Source organism: Crocodylus siamensis, chromosome 6 (assembly GCF_052110815.1).
Source record: "Crocodylus siamensis isolate JL-2025a chromosome 6, ASM5211081v1, whole genome shotgun sequence".
NCBI classification, from domain to species: Eukaryota; Metazoa; Chordata; order Crocodylia; family Crocodylidae; genus Crocodylus; species Crocodylus siamensis.
This window is the reverse complement of record NC_143400.1, coordinates 70367288-70390143: the sequence shown is the minus strand read 5'-3', so window position 1 is coordinate 70390143 and position 22856 is coordinate 70367288. Positions and strand designations below refer to the sequence as shown.

Here is a 22856-nt window from a genome sequence, read left to right as displayed (position 1 = left end):
CAAGCACTGGTGAGGTAGTAGATTTTGGATGAAAAACCACTAGGCTGGCTGAGGGTGAGTGAGTTGCTGCATGCAGGCTGTAGTATCTTGATTAGGCTTCAGAAATGGAAACATACTTTACTTCTATAAACTTCTATAAATATTTACAGTCAAGAAGTAATGGTCTTGCTACTGTCCTTGCAAGAGTTTGGGGCCTAACCTTATTGCTTTCCTGCTGCACCAGAAAATTACTGCTGTCTGAGACAAACCGTCTCCTGGGATGGCATACTTCTAGACACTCTGGCTGCTTGCAGATGTGGGAAAACAAACAAAAACGGCACTTTAAACTCTGCCATAGGCAACATGTAGATGGGAAACGGGAAAATGGGAGGATCATGTCCCCCCTGAGACTGGCCATCACCAGCCAGGAAGTGGGGGTGCTGAGTGAAGCACTGGCCAGTGCTCCCCCAAGACTGGTGCTGACCTCTGAGTGGGGGCACAGAGAAGCACCGGTGGTACTTCCAGCTCTGCCGCCGGCAATTCCAGGGTCAGAAATGGGCTGCTGGGGGGAGCCCCCACTGGTCAGCGATCAGCCGCTGCTGCCCCCCAGACTCTGGAGGCATCAGTCACCCATGCTCAGTGTGCTCTAGTGCCAAGCCCAGCACATGCCCAGAAGCAGCAACATCTTAGTCGCACCTAGCTTTCCCAACATCTGTAGAGATCAGGCAGTTAAGCAGGGCTTTTTTGGTGCTTTTATCTAAAATTGCTTCTTTTCAGATCACTAAATTTGCTTGCTTTTTATATATTTAAACTCACCAAAAACATTTATAACTAGCCAAAAACTTTATATTTAATTACTGCAGTAAAAGGTAGATGTACTAGAACTTCATCTGGTTAAGAAAGAAATGGGTTTTAAATTTAAGTTCCCAGAAGATTTTTAGTAATAGGCTGATTCTCAGTGGCTGGTTGCAATATTAAACTTTAATGGTTGATTCCCACTTCAGATTTTAAAGTGTACAATTAATTGACTTAACTGGATGTAAAATCCAAACCCTTAATAAAAATAGGATGTTTAGTGACAAAAAAAGTCTAGTAAGTGACAACAGACATCTATGAATAAATGCATATGTTGGATAGATAATCAAGGAGCACAAAGTTTTTACATGCACATTTGTCCTGGTATATACTACTCTTATATGCTTGATCCTCCCATTTACATACAAGTCTCCACGGAACTTAAATCATCATTTCCTTCTTATATTCTTCTCTCAAATTCATGGATAATATTCCTTGACATTTTCAATACTAAGAATTTCAGTTCCTTGATTCAAAGTAGCATAGATGCTTTACATTGTTCTACCATCAACTGTATTTCTTACAAATAATGTTAGAGGATATAAACATAACATTCAGAGACCTTGAGTGACTGTAACTGGTTCCAAATTAACAGCTATTTCCATTCAATGCTTGTTTGCATAGCCTACATGTGACGTCAGCTATCTCATATGCCCAAGCGCCATGTAAAAGATGGGATAACACACAAAAAGTACACTGGGCTAGTTGTGTATGGAAGTCTACATGGCCACATTCTGCTTTCAGTTTTATCCAAGTGCACCTCAGTTAATTGTACTCAAGTAAATAGGAAACAGAAAATGAGGGTTGGAAGAGACCTCAGGAGCTGATTTAGTCCAAACCCCTGCTCAAAGCAAGACCATCCCCAACTAGATCACTCCAACCAGGGCTCTGCTGAGCTGGGTCTTAAGAAGCTCCAAGGATGGAGATTCCACAACCTCTTTGGGTAACCTGTTCCAGTACTTCACCACCCCTTTAGTGAATAAAAGACTTTCCTAATATCCAAACTAAACTCCCCTTGCTGCAATGCAAAACCACTGCTCTTTGTTCTGCCATCTGCCACCACTGAGAACAGTTTAGCTCCATCTTCTTTGCAACCACCCTTCAGGGGGTTAAAGGCTGCTATTAAATCCCCCCCTTACTCTCCTCTTCTGCAGACTAAATAAGCCCAGTTCCCTCAGTCTCTCCACAGAAGTCATGTGCCCCAGGCCCCTCACTATTTTCGTTGTCCTCTGCTGGACTCTCCAATTTGTCCACATCTCAACTGTTAAGGGGGACCCAAAAATTAACACAGTATTCCACACGTGGTCTCACCAGTGCTGAATAGAAGGGAATAAAGACTTCCCTCAATCTACTAGCAACACTCCTATTTATGTAGCCCAGTAGGCTGCCAGCCTTTGCAACAAAGGCATATTGCTGGCTCATATTCAGCTTGTCCACTGTAACCCTCAGGTCCTTTTCTATAGCACTGCTGCTTAGCCAGTCAGTTTCCAGTCTGTACTGGTATATGGGATTTTTCCGTACTAAGTGCAGCACTTTACATTTCTTATTGAACCTCATGAGATTTCTTTTGATCCAATCCTTCAATCTGTTGGTCTCTCTGAATCCTAGCCCTACCCTTTAGCATATCTACCATTACCCCCAGCTTGTTGTCAACTGTCAACTTGATAAGGGTTCAACTCCATCCCATCTTCCAGGTCACTGAAGATACTGAACAAGATCAGCCCTAGGACCAACCCTTGGGACACTTCACTTGATATTAGCTGCCAGCTAGACATTGGGCCATTGATTGCTACCCTCTGAGCCTGATGGTAATGCCAGTTTTCCTTTTACCTTACAGTCCATTCATCCAACCTGTACTCCCTTCGCTTACGTGCAAGAATGTTGTCAGAGACCATATCAAAAGCTTTGCTCAAGTCTAGGTATATCAGTCCACTGGTCTCCCTGCGTCCACAGAGCCAGTCATCTCATCACAGAAAGAAATTAGGTTAGGTGTAACTTCCCTTTGGTGAATCCATGCTGACTCCTCCTAATCACCTTCTCCTCCAAGTGCTTAGAAATGTATTCCTTGAGGATCTATTCCATGATTGTGCCAGGGACTGAGGTAAGGCTGACTGGTCTGTAGTTCCCCAGATTCTCCATCTTCCCTTTCTTAAAGACAGGCACTTTATTTGCCCTTTTCCAATCATCCCAGACTTCTCCCAATAGTTAAGACATTTCAAAAGATAATGGCCAGCAGATCTGCAATCACATTGGCTAACTCCCTCAGCACCGTCAGGTGCGTCACATCTGGCCCCATAGCCTTGTACACATCCAGCTTTTCTAAATAATCCCTAACCTGTTCTTGCAGCACTATTGGCTGCTCACCTCATCCCCAAACTGTGCTGCCAGGTGCAGTAGTCTGGGAGCTGATGTTGCTTGAAGGCCGAGGTGAAGAAGGCATTGAGTATTTGAGCCTTTTCCTCATGATGCGTCACTAGGTTGCCTCCCTCATTTAGTAAGGGACCCATACTTTCCCTGATCTTCCTCTTGGTGCTGACATACTCGTAGAAACCCTTCTTGTTACCCTTCACATCCCTTGCTAGCTGCAATTCCGATTGCGCTCTGGCCTTCCTGATTTCATCCCTGCATGCCTGAGCAATATTCTTACATTCCTCCCAGTTGTCTGTCCAAACTTCTTTTAAGCTTCATTTCTGTGTTTTAGCTCCCTGCTAAGCCAACCTGGCCTTCTGTCATACTTGCTAGTTTTCCTGTGTATTGGGCTGGTTCATTCCTGCACCCCGGTACGGTTTTTTTGTTGTTTTTTTTTTTTAAAGTACAACCGGTTCTCCTGGATTTCTTTAACCCTCGGACTGGCCTCCCAGGGGATCTTGCCTATCAGTTCCCTGAGTGAGTTTAAGTCTGCCTTTCTGAAGTCCAGCATACTCACTCTACTGCTTTCCTTCCTTCCTCAGGATTATGAACAATCATCTTGTGGTCACAGCTGCCTAAGTTGCCACCCACTACTACAGGGGCAGGCAATTATTTTGGGCAGAGGGCTGCTTATTGAGTTTTGGCAAGCCATCAAGGGCTGCATAACACGCAGCCCACGGCAGATAAATATTAATTTTCTAAAATTTTTAGGGGTCCCACGGGCCAGATAGAATGGCCTGGCTGCGTCCAGCTCCCGGGCCACATTTTGCCCACCCCTGCACTACTACCTTCCTCATCAATTTTTCCCCATTTGTGAGCATCAGGTCAAGAAGAGCATAGCGACTAACTGACTTCTCCAACACTTGCACCAGGAAGTTGTCCTTTAAACTCTCCAAAAACTTCCTAGATTGCCTGTGCACTGCTGTATTGGCTTCCCACCACATGTTTAATTTATACTAACTAAAACTAATAGTAGAATGTGGGACATAATATGCAATAGGATATAAAAACATAGCTGCTACTTTCATTACAAGAGACTATGGCATTTGTTACCACAGCCCAGGTCACAGCAATTATCTATCCTAATGGAAACTGGCAACTGCATTTTTACAGGCCTTGCTGTAAGTAACTGAAATCATTTGAGAAATTCATAGGCCATGTTTCTGGATTCTGTAAGGAAAAAAAATCTGACATTTCTGTTGCTATAGCTCACTCCTCTTTCCTAGCACAGATACCAAGAAATGAAATGAAATGAAATGAACAGGTAATAGCAGGTGTCTCCTATTACTGCACTCAGCTGTGACATTCTGAGATTAGACTCACATGATGCAGGTGCTAAAAACTGCTATTTGTCACTGACAGATTTCGTAAATAGATATTTTCTCTCTTCTATTTTTACCTCTGGAAACCTCAGTGTAAGTAAATGTAAAACTGACTAATGAGTATACTCAAGACTCCTTTAAAATTATGAACCTACAACAGAACAAAATCTAAATTAAACCCAAAGTAAATGAAATTAGATGTAGATAACATCTAACTAAAGATTACGGATTTGACTCAAGTCATTATTTCATAACACTAGTAATAAACAATTTACTGATGAATAAGATTCTGGACCCACAGACTTTACAATGTAGACATGAAAAATGAGGGCAACATGTGATATTAATTGAAGTGAATGGGTAGTGAAATGTAGCTTATATTTAGGCGAGTTCTGTGATTTTGCTTTTATTTCTGAGTACATAGCCATGATTTTCTTAACATTTCATTGTAATGTTTATAGGCATTTTACAGGAAGTGTGAGCAAAAGCATGACTTGATAGGTGAAAAAGTGTGGTAGACCAGGTCAGAGGGGAGGTCTGTATTTCAACAACCTGGGCGGAGGAGGTAGATAAAATGAGACTGGAAAGACATGAGGTATTTAAAGTTGTTTCTTGGACAATTACAGGTAGGGTCAGCTGTTATTTTCAACAGGCTAAGCTTTTACAAAAGCCTGATTTTAGCTGGAATCTCTGAGGTTAAGTAAAAAAAAAAAAAAACTTCAAGAAAAATTCTTTCAGACATTTTCAGTAAGTATAACTCAATGAAATAGCAGGATTAAGCTCTTAAAAGATTTACCTGCTGGCCGGGGGGAGGGGAAGAGGAGGGCAGCAGCAGTGCACAGATCTTGGGTTGCTTTTAAACCCACAGGTGAACTCCTAATTAAAAAGTTGGGAGACCACTGATCTATTTATCTAGATATATCTTTCCCAAACATCTATTTTATAATGGTGCTTCATTTTTATTAAGGTAAAATCCCGCCCCTCTGTCACCTCTCCCTTTCCCAAGATGTCCCCAAGTACTTAATAAATCCTTCTTTGCAAGATCTTCTCAAATTCACATTGAAACCATGAAGTTCATTCTACCTAGCTGGAGCTGGCATAGAATGACATGTCAGATAAAGCTACTATTGAGGCCCTTGATATAGATTTCATAGGCATTACGGGCAGGAAGGGACTTCATGAGATCGAGTCCAGCCTCTCCTGGCATAGGCAGGAAGTTTGCTGGGGTCAAATGATCCCAGGAAGATAAGCATCCATACTTCTTTAAATGAGTCTGAAGTAGGTGCTTGGCACCACCTGGGGGGGGGCATTCAGACTGTAAAGAATTGTTTCCTTATGTCCAGTCTAAATCAGCCTTACAGAAGCTTGTAACCATTAGACCTTGTTAGCCTCTGGAGAACAACTGTTCTTCCAGATCCTGGTGCACACCCCTTATGTACTTACAGGCTGCCACCATGTCCTCTCTGACCCTTTTCCTCTCCAGACTGAAAAGTCCCATGTCCCTCAGCCTCTCCTCATAAGGCTTGCTCTCTTGGTCTTTGATCATGTATGTGGCTCACCTCTGGACTCTCTCACGCTCATTCACGTCCCTCCTGAAGTGGGGGTCCAAACTGGATGCAGTACTCCAGCTGTAGCCTCACTAAGGCTGAGTATAAAGCAGGAGGATGAAGTCCTTAAGTGCTTAAGATGCACTGGTGGATGCATGCCAGAGTTTGGTTTGCTTTGCCAGCTACAGCATCGCATTGGTGGCTCATGTTCATTTTGTGGTCAATCAAGACTCCCAAGTCTCTTTCGGTCATGGTAATAGCAAATGTAGCACTGCCAAGCCTGTAAGTATGATGATGGTTTTTCCTCCCATGGTGGAGCACCCTCCACTTCTCTATGTTGAATGCCATCAGGTTTTGGTTGGCCCACCTTGCGAGCCCGTCCAGGTTAGCTTTATCAGCCAGTCTGTCCTCCAGTGTGACTGCCTCCCCCCCAAAGTTTAGTGTCATCCATGAACTTCACCAGTTTGCATCTGATGCCCAAATCCAGATCATTAATGAAGATTTTGAAGAGGACTGGCCCAAGTACTGACCCCTGAGGGACATCACTGGCCACTCTGCGCCATATTGATTTGCTTCCATCAACTATTACTTTTTGGGTCTGACCCCAGAGCCAGTTCCCCAGCCATTGGACCATGAGACAGTTGAGGTTGCAGTTTTCCAGCTTAGCCATGAGGACATCATGGGAGACCAATTCAAAGGCCTTTTTGAAATCCAGATTTATGACATGAACCTCATCTCCCTTGTCCAGGCAATGTGTCACCTGGTCATAGAAAGAGACAAAGTTAGTCAGGCAAGACCTTCCAACAATGAGACCATGTTGGCTGGCACTCAAAGTTGCCATCTGTTAGCCTGTTGCCTTTGATGATTTTTTTCCAGGATCTTTCTAAGGATGGATGTCAGACCGACTGGCCTGTAATCCCCTGGATCTTCCTTCCTTCAAGATTGGGACCACGCTGGCTCTTTTCCAGTCTTCTGGTATCTCTCCCCAGCACCACTAGTTCTCAAATATCCTCGCCATTGGGCATGCTATGATGCCTGCCAGACCCTTCAGGACTCTTGGGTGCATTCTATCCTGGCCTGCAGATATATGGATGTTGAGCCTCTCGAGGTGTTCCCTCACTTCATCTACATCAATTGTGGGCACATCTTCTGCACCCTGGATGCTTTGTGTCCTATCTGACAGGGTGATTCCCTTCAGCAGGTGGAAGACTGATGCAAAGTACTCATTTAGGAGACTAGCCTTTTCCTGAGTTCAGATGTCAGCTACCCCATTTGATTTAGCAGAGGTCCAATGTTGCCTTTGTTCTTCCCACATATCTGAAGAAGGACTTTTTGTTTCCCTTGATTCTCCTGGCTAGCCTGAGTTCAGTTTCTGCCTTTGCTCTTCTGGTCCACTCTCTACAGGTGTGGACTAGTGGTGCATAGTCCTCCTTGCTGATAATTCCCATCTTTTATCTGGTGTAGGCTTCTCTTTTTAGTTTCAGGAGGTCCAAAAGTTCTCTACTGAGGCAAGGGGTTTCCCAGCCCACTGACTGGCTTTCCTGCAGGATGTAATGGACTTTCCTTCTACTCTGAGGATTGCATCCTTAAGGAACAACCATTCCTCATGGACTCCCCTTTTTGAGGGGCCATGGTCTCTTAGTCCTTCACTGACCAGTCTCCCAAATTTGTGAAAGTCAGCCTTCCCAAAGTTGAGGATTTCTGTTTTACTGAGAGATTTTCCCACCCAGCGTTGGACAGAGAAATTGATCAGTTCATAGTTGCTGTCACTAAGCTTCTACTCAATCCTCAGATTGCTCACCAGATCATCTTCTTTGGCCAGTACCAGATCCAGAAGTTTCTCTCCCCTAGTCGGCCCATAGACCTTATCAATGCAAGTGGAGAAGCTACGCAGCTGGTCAGATTTGGCTGTGTGCTCCTTCCACGAGACCCCAGGGAGGTTGAAGTCACCCATGACAACCATGCATCAGGAGTATGCAGCTTCAGCCAGTTACCTACTGAATTCAAGATCCAGCTCTTCTTCTTAGTTGGGAGGTCTATAATAGACTCCTACAATTAAATGCATTTTCGAACTTAGTAAAATGCATTCAGATTCCAAGGCAGACAAGGACATATAGCTGGACAGTCCACATTCCTGAAAGTCAAATCCTTTATTTTCACTGTTTGTCTTCTGGCATGACTACAATGGCCTCCACAGTGTTCTTAAGATTGTCACTAAAAATAAGCCCCAATCCCGTTGTTCCTCTCTCCACATTCTCCAAAACTGTGATTGATGCAATTAGGATGCTTCACAGATACCCCCTGTTGCTACTTTTGAGATATGTCTCTGCTAAGCTTCAGAGGGATAGCAGAAGTTGTCCCTAGAGTTCCCCATTGCTTTACTTCTAGATTTGGAGATAACAGAGTGGGAGCAGGTAAGTGAAGCTTAATTTCTGGTAGCAGTTTTGAGAGCGTTGTGTAGGGAATAAGACTTAACTTTTGTCTGCATGGGCTATGACAGCACTGAGCTGCCTGCACTGGCTGTACACACACACCACTTGGCCAGATGGCAAGTAGTTGTACATCCTGCACCCTGCAATAACCTGGCCAGTGCCTATTCAACTTAATCTGCTGATCTACCTCCTTAATTAGATAGAGTTTCAACTCTGAGTACAGATGGATTTGTCTTTGAGGCATGTCAATTATTCAAGAAAAAGGATTTAGAATTCTATATCTTTTAGTTTCTCAGACTACCAGCTTACTAACAGTTATATTTAGAGCCTATTTCTTTTCAATCCATATTCCACTATGCTATTAGTTTATATAATTCTCACTGGGCTGTCACCTTTTTCTCAAAGAGGAAGGTAAGCTATGTTTTACAACAAAATGGTTGACAAAGAAGCTACCACGGTGAAATCAGCGTTCCCTGATGCATGGACAGTCCATGATCCACTAAATACCTATGAAATCCCATCACTGAGAGAACAAGGTGCATGCACAGCAATAGCAAGACTTTGGTAAACATTCTAGCCAATGGGAGCCTGAATGAAAACTAATTCCCGAAGTGTGAGCTTTGAAAACTAGAAAAACAAAACTCCATTGTCAAAGAGGCAGTAAAAATCAATATGAGTTTGATTTAGACCTCTATAAACAACAATTCAGTCTGATCAGACTCACTGTAAGAAAAGGAGAAGACATCTAAATTCTCAATATGGGAAAGAGAAAATGTGGGTGCTAAATAGAACTATCATTGATAATGCCTAGAAAAAGGCAAACTAGATGTCTACATGTAGGCAGTGTAGCAACATGATGCTGAGACACTCCCACACTAGCTTGGTATGTACAGCTCCCAAGCTGAAAGCAGTATATAGTTATATTACTGCCGTGCTGTATACAGGCAGATAGGCTCTACTTTGCACTAATGTATCTATACTAGTCTGGCTTAGAAGCCAACATGTACAGAACTAGGGTGGGGGCTCTCTCACCACAGCACCATGGCTGTCTTGTTCCATACATACATGCCCATATCATAGCAAAGAACTGAGCCCGCTGTCTCTATGGCCCCTCCATACCACTGTGAGGGAATAAAGGGGCCTTTCTGAGGAGAAAAGTTTCAAGATAATATCCTCTACATAGGGAACCTTTACTACAGGAAAGGAGCTGCTGAGCCAAAATTACGTTAATCCCACTTCATGTGCAGGGAGGGAAGTGATGGGCAAGAAATGGAAGGACAGGTTATAACTGGTTGGTAATGCAAGGTAATGCACATAGGCAAAAAGAAGCTCAATTACACATTAACACCACTAGGTTCTGAACTAGCAGTTCTGAACTAGCTGTCAAGATTAAGGAAAGAAACACTGGAGTCACTATAGGTAGTTCTCTAAAAATATCAGCACCATGTACAGCAACAACAACAAAAAAACTAATAAAAATGTTGGGCACCATTAAGAAGGGAACTAAAAACAAAAATCAGAAAACACTGTCATGCTACTACACAAATCCCCACGGTAAACTTATATCTTGAATACTGCGTGCAGTTCTGGTACGCACAGCTCAAAAAGGATGTAGTAGAATTAGAAATGGTACTGAAAAGAAAAAAGCAAAATCATCAGGAGTATGCAGCAGTTGCTATAAGAAGAAAGACTAAAAAGGCTATGGCTTTCCAGTTTGGAAAGAAGGCGGCTGAGGGAGGATATAATAGAGGTCTAATAAAATCAGGAAGGATACGGACAAAGTAAATAGGAACAGTTATTTACCAAGTCTTAGAATACTAGAAGTAGAAGACATGCACTGAAACTAGCAGGAGCCAGTTCTAAAACGAATAAGAAAAAATATTTTCTTATGCAGCATATAGGCAACTTGTAGAACTCATTATCACAGGGGGGGGCTGAGGCAGATGGTACAGCCAGGGATAAAAATGGGACTAAACAAACTTATGGGTGATGGATCTGTTTAATAGCTATTAAGTAGAACAGTCAGTGATATATTTCTGACATCCCTAAATCAATGATTGTGGATACCAGGAAGGTCAGTAAACAGGGGAATAGACAACTCTAAATATACATGCTCTCCTCTAAAGCGTGTCCACTCTTGCCACTGTCAAAACGCTAGGCTAGATGGACCATTGGTCTGACTCAGAATAGCACTTCTGTTCTTAATGCTCTTCCCAGGCTTTACCATAGGAACACCTTAAACACTCTAAAGTTACTTTGTTATCAAAAGATAATTTATATGTTTAAAGGTTTCCACTGCATGAAACAGTAGGCAGAAACGAACCAGGAGGCTGGGTAGTACAGAAGGGAAACAGGGAACTAAGTAGCAGGAAAATACATGAAGAAAGAAGAGGAGGACCAATAAGAAAAGTAGGTCAGGAGAGAAAGGAATAGAACAGATGGGCAGGATAAGATGAAAAAGAGCAAAAGAAGAATGATAGACTAACAGTTTTCAAAAGGAAAGAACACTTTGCATATTTAATATTAATACATTTAGTGACAACTATTATTTTTCCAAATACCATGTTCCTAGAATAGCTACAGGACTGCCATATGGGAGGGAAAAAGTGAGGCAGCCTGAGTGGTTTATACAGTAGTAAACAAGAGGGTCTACAGTATGGATAAGTTTGGGAACCTCCTCTACTAAAGATAATAGCTGGCATTAGTAGCTGCTATATGGTCTGGTGACAAGAGAGAAAAAAGGTCAACAGGAATGAGGGGTCTGGAATGTGGATTAAAGTGATTAAGAAGCAGCAATAAAACTCTCTGCTCTCTGTCCGCCTAGAGAAGCGTACAAAAGATGTATAAAGTCAATAGTGCAAACCCAGTAAAGACTAAGATTTGCCTCACTAACTACAATGGAAATAACATGCATGTAACCACAGGCCATCGCTTACTCTACTGTTCTTCAATGTAAATGGCTGTTTTAATGTAGCCAATAACATAGAAACAAATGAAGAGTAAAATGAAGGGAAGAGCAAATGAAAAAATCAATTATAAACCAAAAATGAAATAAGTAATGATCTTAAGATGAGAACACAAAAATCCTAAATTCCAGAATTAGATGGCAAGTATTAGCCATGAGGATCTTCTTGTTTTCAGAGAAACCTTTCATGACAAATCAGGACCTAAAAAACCAAAGTCACCCATAACAATTTGTTTATGAAACACTAAAGTCTGATGATTTCAAAACACAGCCCTAGGGACTAAGCAGCCATAATTCCTGTTTACTGAACTGGTTTCAGTAGTGGACAAAAACTGACAAGAATTGTATCATTTTCAGAAAGCAACAGAGAGAGGGTCCTTGGCTCTATGATCAGCTTGCCATTCCAACAGCCTCATCTAGGACCTCAAGTTTTTCAGACTCTAAAACCAGTAGGCTCAGTGAACTATTAGACTTTCAGGACAGAAAGCTTCTCACCTCCTCCATTGCAGAGGTAAGGTTGGCCAGGGACCCAAATGGACTGATTACTTAGAAAAGCAGTTCCCAACCACAGAGTAATCTGCAAGAAAAAGCTGTCTACTGTGGCTGTAGTCACAAGGTTGATCCAGTCCAGGAGATGCTAGCAGACGCTCAGGGCAGCTGGCTCCCCAGGCTGCAGATGTGTACCCCTGGAAGCCAGTTGATCCAGAAGTCTGGAATACCTTGGTCTAAAGCTCTCCAACAGACAGACTGCCAGAGAGGAAAGCACGTGTCCTGTCAGGAATCCAGGCAAGTTTCTAATGAAAACCTGTCTGATGGCAAGTTTCAAAACTGCCTGTATTACGCTGGGAGGTTAGTCACAAAAAACCTCAAAATAAAACAAAAAACATAAGAAAACACTACCAACCTTGTTCCACAAAGACTTGCACACATCATTCATTTTAAAATGAATCTGCATTTTCTAACAGAAAAATGTTCTGTCAGAAAAAAATCTGACCAGCTGTACACACAATATATTAATCATTAGAATCACCCTACCAGTTTGGGGCAGAACAATTTGGGCAGCCACTATGGGAAAGTATGTTACAGATTGCCCCTTACCTGCTTCACCAGAAACAAACGCTGCACTGTTTATCACACATCCAAGAAGTTGGTGCCTGACCACTTCCCTAAACCAATGGATTATTAATTGCAGTAGCTGGGCTACCACCAGTATGTTCTTGTAATCTTATTCTGTGGCTACGTGGCTGTTGGGTTGAAAAGAAATGGGTATATCTATCCCCTTCCACTACTGTAAAACAGTGAAAGTCCACACATGTGCCATATGACTAGAGGTGATACATTTCTAGAGGGTTTGAACTCTGAACCTTGATGAAGTCATGACCTACTTTTAAGGCCTGGGCATACACAGTGTATAATGGTAATGTAACTGTTTATCAATGTTGATATGTTAATTATGATAATGTTGATTGTACTCAGTTGAAATAATTTGAATTGATTGGTCTTTTTAAGTACTGCCCAGGTTTGAATTTGATTGGGTATTGTGAAAAAGGTGAAGATTGGACCATTGGGTGAGGGACATGTGTTTAAGCCATAAATTCTGTCCAGAGCAGCCAGTACGAGCTCTGGGGGCTCAGGCTCGGACTCAGCCTCACCCTCACTCTGGCTGGACAGTCCTAACCCTGCGCTCTCAGGGTGTGGGAGTTCATTGAGTACTGCAGGTTCCTTGCTGTGACCTGGTCATTGGGATTAAGCTTGCTGAGGTTTACCTGTCTCGCGCTCTTTCCTTTGGGCTTCGGCTGCGGAAGCTGCAGTTGGGCAAAGCATCACACTTTCCCCACTTGAGGTGCTGAGTACATAAGCAGGGAAAACCTAGAAATCCTCAAGGACTGTCAGAGGGTTTCTCCTCCTGACTAGACCCAGGGTGTTCTTGCTGCCATCTGTGGTTTCTGGGTTGTTTGTAAAGTTGCATAGCAGTTAACTGTGTAGTGACCACAGATCACTGTAATGTGTAATTGATTGGCTGTGTGATCAACGACAGCGGGTTTGGAATGTGCACTGGGTTACTGCCCCATTGGGTGTATTTTATTGTGTTGCAGCTTGGGTGTTATGGGAATACTGCATCAGGTAGTTGTTGCACGGGTTGTGTTGTGTAATACAGCTTATATTGCTCAATCTACCTGTGTTGTAGTGTGTAGCTACTCTTCCTAACTCTAAGTAGGGTTGGGCAGTAGAGATCAATGCTCAGGGAAATCAACTTACTTTAACACCCCTGAACCTGACTACCTGTGGGTCATAAAGGATTAATGACCCTCTGGATTAATTAGTTAATTGGCATCCCCACGGGCTGTCCTTCACTACCAGGGCACAAACAGAAGAGGAAGAGATTCTGTGCTAAACAAAGTCCTTAAGGAAGGGTGGGCCAGATACCAAATGATGTGATGATTATTCTTCCTCTATACAGACAAGCGCAGGATAAACCACTTTTGGTACCAGCAGCAACAGAAGCTATGTGCCCACAATTGAAAGTTTAACCACAATATCACACAACTCTGGACAAGCCATCTGGTTATAAAATACCTGAACCTGGTTTTATCCCACAGAAGTCAGTGGCAAATTAAAGGCCTCATTTTTGCCACGACAGAAAAAGCTCTACATGCTTAAACATACTTCATTACATCACATAAAACTGGTCATTTTGACACTGGAGAAAAAAAAAACACCCCCCCCCACCCCCCGCAAAAAAAACAACCCAAACCCTAAACTTCAGATAACCACTCATAATTTTCCAAAACCACAGAAGGAGAACATTTCACTTTGGATTCAGGAATCCTTACCTGTCACACATGCTGTTTCCTAAAAAACAGTTCATGTAATTATTATATTTAATAAGTTACGATATTGTAAATGACAATGCTACCTCAGCTACCCATAGCAGACAAATTAGCAAGAGTGTATTTAGATACTAAATATGGACATAATTCTACATTATCAGTAGTTCTGGATTTGCTAAGCCTTTAAAATGGGGGGAAGAGGGAGAAGGTGGGGGGTTGTCAAAGCCTACCTTGATATCAAAGTTGCAGTCAAGTCTTCTGATTAAGACAATGAAAGTATTGGAGGAGTTGTCCTTAAGTGGTGGAGGGGCTATAGGATCACACGCATTCTCCGGCTTTGAATTTACTAAGAACCCCTGAAACAAAGTCAAGGTATATGATCAGTTTTCTCTTTGACATAACCCTACAAATGTTGTGGAAAATAATTTTTCATATTTATAAGAAAGCCACTTGAATTCCTGAAGCTCTGTCTTGAGTTTTACATTGCATCATGCTTTGTGTGTAAATACTGATTTTAAACACCAAAATGTTCCTTAGGGTTATAAAGAAAGAAGTGCAGCAAACTAAGGACATCAAATAGTTGCACATACTTTCTGATTACCTCGTAAGTAGGTTCATGTCATCTCAGAACCCTAGCTATAGAGCAGTATACACAGATCTGTATACACTGAAGTAAAATTATATAAGTGATTTTCTTTTCAGGGCTGCACAATGCAATCAACAGAAACAGGCCAAGTAGCAGCAATACAAATTCAGTATTAGCTATCAAAGATAAACAGGAGGAATATTTTCACACTTATAAAAAGAGCTAACTTGCATTTTCATAAACAATACCTATTTAGGAAGACAGTGCGAGAGAGTGAGAGTTATCAGTCAGAACTGCAAAACACCACACGAGAAATATTGAGACTGGGAAGTTCTGTGGCTGCAAACAGACACTGCCTCCATATTGCCACAAAAGTTCTTATAGTAGCACAAAGTGAAAGCAAATAGATGTCTATGCCCTTTGTTGCATCACAGGTCCCCAAATTTGTGGCCGTGACAAAAGTTAATATAAATTTGTGCTGGATGTCTCTGTTTTCAGGCAGAAGACCTTCAGGCAGCACAGAGTTGCCCATGCTCTCCAGCCACTCCGGGCAGGCATTCCCAGGCCCAAGGGCTCAATCCTACATACATACAGGGGATTCCCAGGGCATGAAAGATTGGGCCCTTGAAGCCCCTGCCTGGGCTCCCCAGCGTGAAGTGACCTACTGCAAATTGGATTCTCTACACACACTTCTGCAAGCAAAGAAATTTGGGGTTCCACAGGATTGGGGGCAGCAAAGGCCCCGATGGACAATAAGTAACACCTATTTCACCCAGTGAAGCAAATCAGCCGTTTCTGAACGGATCACAACACAGCTGATCCACTTCATTTAGCAACATCCGTTTCTGTTTTAGCCTATGATTGTCAGTGCCTGGATTATCCCCAGGAGGCACGAGAGGGCTTGAGTATGCACCTTATTACATGATAGCAACTGATCGTGATCACGCCTAGCCTACAAACATTCTGTGGCAGTACACAAAGCAGGTCTGATATTGTTTTAATAAACTGTGGCTGCATCTTTATCCTGAAGAGTACTGGGATCAGAATTGTGAACAATATTTTTAAATGTTGCTTAATACAGAATTCTAATTTTTGGTATCCTCCTAAAAGGCATTAGGACTCAATTTCTGGAAATACTTAGCATTATCTGCTCCTATTAAAGCTGGTAAGGGGTTGCAGGTATTTACTGCTTGTGAAAAAGAAAGTCATTTATTTTTCTACCTAAATATGGATTGTAGGACCTAACCTGAAGCAGTCTGGTTTTGAAAATTTGCTCAAAATTTAGGGGAAAAAATATTTTTGAAGATTTGCTGTGTCATAACCTCATTTTTATGTTAAATTTAGAAGGTGAAGTCTTAAATTGCATTTGACCTCTTATTTCACATAAATATAAAGATTAAACTTTCTTGTTACAGTAGAGACATTAAAATCTAAAGCCTAGCAAGACCTAATAAAATGCGCTAGAACTGTATCAAACATATATTAAGTTACTCAATCAGTAGATTTCCTAAAAATTCAAAAGTTGTCAAGATTCCTTCATACAAAATATATTACTCTGACAATTTTCTTTTAAAATAGTTTTAAATTAATAGAACATCAGTATATGATACAAGTACAAGATCATCAGATCCAGATAAAATATTCTTCATCAGTTGGACAAGGGAAAAGGAAGATAATACCAACCAATCAGTTGGAGAGCAAATCTAGAGAGTCAGCCATGTAAATCCTTTTTTGAAGAGTAGAATATTAATGTAAGGGAATCCAACTGACTTTATTTTATAACATCTCAGTGCTCCAGGCCATTTGATTCTAACAAGCAATTTCTCACAATGGTCAACCAGCAATCTCATTTTAATACTCTCTCCCATTAAAGCATGCTCCACTCCACACTGTGCATCAACCAAATCGTCAATTATTTTTCAAATAAACAAACTTCACAGATCTTTTCTAGCCAGGTTAACTAACTCTCTAAACATACAATCAACATATACCCGCTCTGGCATCTGGCATCAGGGCCAGAGCTGAAGCTGCAGCAGTGACATGCCCCCCACCGCATGTGTACTCCAATTCAAAACAAGCTTTCATTCCTCTTCCCCACCCCCCACAAGTTAAATGGGAGAAAAACCCTGGTCTGGATTTGAAAAAATACAGTACATATAGCATGCAGAGGTGGGATAAATTATAAATGCACAATTAATTCAAGAGGAGACTCCTCGGCTCCTGAGGCTGATTGGATGCTTCCATAGCAACTCCCGTATGTTTGTTATTAGAGTATTTATCCTGCAAACACTTAATGCTTGAGTAGAAAGTGAGATGTCAGAAGGACTATTAGCAACAGAAAGAAAATACAGCACCTCACAAGGTCAGCCCATTACAAAACAAAGGAATGTTAGTCTGCAGTGTAAATGTAGCATGCGAAAGTTTATTTTAATGAGACTTTGGGCCAAAACTTGAAGGAATGAGTCTGCATAATTTATCTCTCCTTCTGTCCCCAGTAGCTATGCCATACCAAACAAGTCATTCCCTTTCTACCCCCATAGTAAGGTGTCCAGACTGGTAGAAGTAGCATCCCAAGGTACCCAAGGAAAGGAGTACAGAACCTCCTTTAGGTATATTTTTATTACCTCTAACTGGCACCTTCTAACTCCTCTGTATGCAGTTAACCAGCTTGTCAACAATAAGAAAAACGTTCAACTCAGACTTCCCCTACCTCATGCCTCTGAATCTGGCCCAAAGTACCATCATTCTTCAGACACTGAATTCCTGAAATTCATCATTTCTTACAAAAATGTTTTAAAAACTTTCAGATGACAGATATCACTTGTTTTTCTAACTCATTTAGGATCTAAAATGCCCTTAACCGTTATTTTGTAATTGGAACTCGTAATACTTAACAGAAAAAAGATATATACCAGTGATTCTCAACTGGGATGCTACAGCATGCTGGGGTGCTAACAAGTGTTAGTGCTGTTAAGTGAGAAAACACCTAGGCTAGGGACAGACATTCAAAAAGACCAAGCCTGAACCGATTCACTCCTTGCAGGTTAGTCTAACCTGCAGAGATTGAACTGATTTGCAAGTGGATAGAAGACAGGAAACAGACACAGGCCTGCAGTGCCTCAGGCCACAAGCCAGGAGGAGTACACTAGAGTGAGCTCTTCCATCCCTTCAACAGTGCTGAGCTGAGAAGGGGCGAGAGCAAGCCCCAGCAGGACAGTATGATTAGGGCGGGGTTTAAACCCCAACCCTGGCCTGCACAGTCCCCAGTTGGGGTGTGCCTGGAGGGGGAAAGTAGCCCTCACCAGGCTTCCCCTGCCCCCTCCTGCTTGCTGCTCAAGGGGCAGGGAGTGTTGTCAGACCCTGGCCTCAAGCCAGCACTCTAGGACAAAGAGCGGGTGGGGGCGGGGGGAGCAGAGCTGGCAGGGGAAGGGAGAAATGTTTGTGTGGACTGCATGCATCTGCTGATAATACCAAGCTTTTCAAATCTTCCCCTCTGCTTCTCCATACTGTCTACAGCAAACTGACATGTACTGCATTCATTGCAAACCAGATCATTTCTCACACCTCTCTCTGTCCCCTGTAGAACACTGACAACAAGCCAGCGAGGAGCTTATCAGAACACAAAACTTATTCAGCCCATCAAGGAAAAAAGGCCTCTCTCTCATTAGTTCAAGCTCTTCTTACACAGCTTTTTGAAAAGCATTTTTAAGGAAGAATGGAGGGACATTACCAGCTGACCTGTTGATTAGCTCCAAAAATCCCTAAACAGACACTGTTCTGTCTGCCTTTGTTCTAGTAAAATTGGAGACACGCACACACGTCTGACCATTAGCTAGCATGGAGGTGGCGTGACCATGACTAGATGCTGGCTGGGGTCCATGCTGTGGGAGAGCAGCAAATCCCTGCTTGAGTGGTGAGCAGCCAGAGGGCGATAGGGCAGAGGGAAGCCAGGCAGATGCTGCTGTGCCTGCCGTCTCCACCACCTTCTCATCCAGCCAGAGCTCTGGCTAGAGAGGAGAGGAGCAGGGCCAGCCCTGCTCTCTGGACCAGACAGCCCAGCCCAGCCCAGCCCACCCCAGGGCTGGAAAGCATGGTGGGATGCCACAAGACTCTGATTTAACTTAAACTAGGAAGGTGGGACTGAAGTTCCATAAACTGGTTTGACCTAAATAAATGAAGTCTGATACTACGTTAAGACAGGTTTATCTTAACCAGATTTGCATGAGAAACCCAGATTTCAAATAGGAATCTACAGTATTCCCATGATCCCATGATCACCTCTTGGCCAAACTGGCCAGTTGTGGCCTTGGCTCCACCACGATCCGCTGCCTGGGAAATTGGCTCTGTGGTCAGACCCAGAGGGTTGTAATTGATGGCAGTCACTCATCATGGTGCCCTGTAACCAGTGGGGTCCCTCAAGGCTCTGTCCTTGGACCCATCCTGTTCAACATCTTCTTTAATGATGTGGACATTGGAGTCAGGAGTGGACTGGCCAAGTTCGCCGATGACACCAAACTTTGGGGCAAAGCATCCACGCCAGAAGATATAGGCGGGTGATCCAGGCTGACCTGGACAAGCTCAGCAAATGGGCGGATGAGAACCTGATGGTGTTTAACACCAAAAAATGCAAGGTTCTCCACCTTGGGAGGAAAAACCTGCAGCTTCCTTATAGGCTCAGCAGTGCTACGTTGGATAGCACTACAGAAGAAAAAGACTTGGGGGTCATCATTGACCACAAGATGAACATGAGCCTGCAATGCGATGCTGCGGCTAGTAAAGCGACCAAAACGCTGGCGTGCATCCATAGATGCTTCTCAAGCAAATCCCGGGACAACATTCTGCCCTTGTACTCGGCTTTGGTGAGGGCGCAGCTGGAGTACTGTGTCCAGTTCTGGGCTCCACAATTCAAAAAGGATGTGGAGAAGCTTGAGAGAGTCCAGAGCCACGCGCATGATCAGAGGTCAGGAAAACAGATCTTATGAGGATACGCTGAGAGACATGGGACTCTTTAGCCTGGAAAAGCGTAGGCTCACGGGTGATCTGATGGCCACCTATAAGTTTATCAGGGGTGACCACCAGGATCTGGGGGAACGTTTGTTCACCAGAGCGCCCCAAGGGATGACGAGGTCGAACGGTCACAAACTCCTGCAAGACCGTTTCAGGCTGGACATAAGGAAGAATTTCTTTACTATCCGAGCCCCCAAGGTCTGGAACAGTCTTCCAGCGGAGGTGGTTCAAGCACCTACATTGAACACCTTCAAGAGTAAACTGGATGATGTCTATGATGTATCAAAAACTGCTATGGGTGCCATGGATCCACACTCTAGAGGTTTCTCTAGTACCCTAAGGGTAGACAGTGGGGAAGGCTGTGTGGAATGTCCTGGAGGCAGACAGGAGAGGGGCCACCCTGTGAGGGGAGAAGGATGGAATGGAGGTCCTCAAGGGAGGATGACCCTGGGAGATTTTCACAGGAATTTTTGAGGGCTGATGGCAGCCTGCACATAGGGTAAAGGGTTTGATCAGTTTTGTTTTACTACACTGCTGTCTAAGTAGCTGATCACTTTTTTTTAAATGTAGTTTGTTCTTCTTTATAATAATACACTTTTGTTTTTCTGTCACTTTTCCAAAGTGGTAAATCATGATTTCTGGGCAAATTAATAACCTGAGCATACCCATTCAGCAAAGTAGTGGGGGCAAGGGACCAAAAAGCTAATACAATGTACCCCAACACCCTAGGTTTGGTCACAGTGAGCTTTCTGAGCTCTTAGCAACAGAAGAATTCATCTGTTGTTTTTTTCTTTAGTTTAGAAGAGTGAAAGCTAAAAGCTGGCATTTTCCCACGGATGCTTTGAGTCAAAAGAGGTTAGTATACATAGTTAAACAAACACACTATTCAAACATATTGTTTCACTCAAAAATGGAGTTACACTAACCTGTGTAAGTTCCATCAAAGCTCCCATTGTGCCCTCTGGTGGGCAACATGAGGGTACTTAACAAATGCACTAGAGGAGAAAGAACTCCTACAGCCTGCACAGGGATTCAGGAAGCAGTAACTTACTTTCCCCTTCTCATTATGAAGCTAAAGAACCTGTGCCTTTTACTCAGCTTTATATAGCTATAGAATGACATGCAGGGTCATTCTTGTACCAGAACAAACCCTAATACTCTGTTAGGACAGGTTTTTTGGGTGACATATCCTAAAAAACTCCTACATATGCATACTAATACGTTCCTCTAGCTCAACTTGTTTTGGTGATGGTAATCCAATGACAAGGAAATACAGAATAGCTGGCAATGACTCTTAAGATCTATCCCAACTCCATGACCCCTTTCAGTGCTGCCTCTAGTAGGAGAGAGGAGGTAAGTAGACAAGTGAAGGGAAACAAAACGATTAGGAGGGACCTAGTTACATCACGGTTTCACACATTTCACAGAAACCACAAGAAAAGGCAGTTTCCATGATGATCACCATGAAAAATGGCATTTCCCTCAATTTTGCATGGAGTCACCCCAAAAAATAAAATCCTTACCAAAATACAAAGAAAGCATGGTAATCCCTGCAGCCATAGAGCACACGGTTTGAGAAAATGCTACCGAGAGGCTAAGCTACTGATGCAGACTCAGTGAAGATGCCAATCAGGAAAGCAAAAGGGTTTTGGCATAGTCTTTTAAGAAGCCAGTGCAATGCTGCAGCAGTGCTGCAGTCTGAAGATGACGAGAGAAAAAAAATTCAAAGAAACTAAACACATTTCAGCTTATGATCATGTAATGCACTTCCCTGTAGGAACCTTGCATGCAGATGGTGGTAAATTGCTTTGTACATGGTGCAACGTGACTCTGGATGTGTAACAGAAAAATGACACTGATGGGCATTTACAGGCTGAATTGCATATAAAGCAAAAGGCTGAATGGTTACATATAAAGCAAAAGGCATATGCTGCAGAGGCTGAAGGTCAGAGCAAGAAACAAATGACTATGTCCCCAATCTTTAACAGAACCACTGAAAGCTGTCTGACAAGAAAAGAGGTTATGTTACATTTGTGCTAGTAGAGGCATTCACAGCTAACAACATGCCTCTGAAGAAAACTGATGACCTTAAATTAAGGGACTCCTTGAACAAACATGTCCCAAATGCTTTCAGTTTCTCCATGTGCAAACAAGCTCTGCCAAGATTATCTACCAGTAGCAACTGCTTCACAATGTTCAGTCTACAAAATCTGCATTGGCAGAATATGAATCAATCAATCAACTGTAGCAGATGAAGCAACAGGTGCCCATGGTAACTATGTTCTGGACATTTTCTTTGTACCTGGGAGCTGGATAGACCATAATCTGCCTGATTTTCAAACAGAACCAGTTCACCTCACGTCTGTCATTTTTTCTACCATGGCACAAGCTGTAGTAAACTGCTGTAAACTACAGCTTAGAATTTAACAAGATCTCAAAATGTCTGTCTGATAATACAACGAATACGTGCAAAGCTTTCTCTAATGTGCTCCACGGAATGATGCCCACCACAATTCATGTCACCTGCAATGCATACATCCTTACTTTAGTAGGAGACATCTGTCGCACACGTTTTCCTGATGCAGATAGCCTGCTTTCCTCTTTTAAAAAAAAAAAGCAGACGGGATGGGGCTGTGGGCAGGCAGGGAACTGCATCCAGGGCTGGGTGTAGGATTTTGGGGCAGTGAAAGTATGGGGCTGGGACCCAGGCCTGGGGCAGATCTGCTGCCCACACAGCCCTGCAACAGGCACAGGTTCCATGGGCAGGGGAACCCATTATCCCATCCTGTGATTCTGGCCCCACCCACCTGTCTCACAGTGGTGGGTAGGTGGGGGTACCCAGGCAGTGGGGACAGATCCAGCAGTGCTAGCAGCCAGGGCTGCTGGGAAGCAAATCCAGACACCATACTAGCCCAGCCCCAGT

At 43.0% G+C, this 22856-nt stretch overlaps 1 protein-coding gene across 1 annotated transcript in view; it reads right to left on the bottom strand.

Moving 5' to 3' along the window:
• Positions 1–22856, bottom strand: part of RNF13 (ring finger protein 13) — a 150594-nt gene that overhangs the window by 88803 nt on the left and 38935 nt on the right. Inside the window, exon 5 of the mRNA XM_090051568.1 lies at positions 14571–14696. Within this exon, the coding sequence (XP_089907694.1) occupies positions 14571–14696 (126 nt within the window). The remainder of the gene's footprint in view (positions 1–14570; positions 14697–22856) is intronic.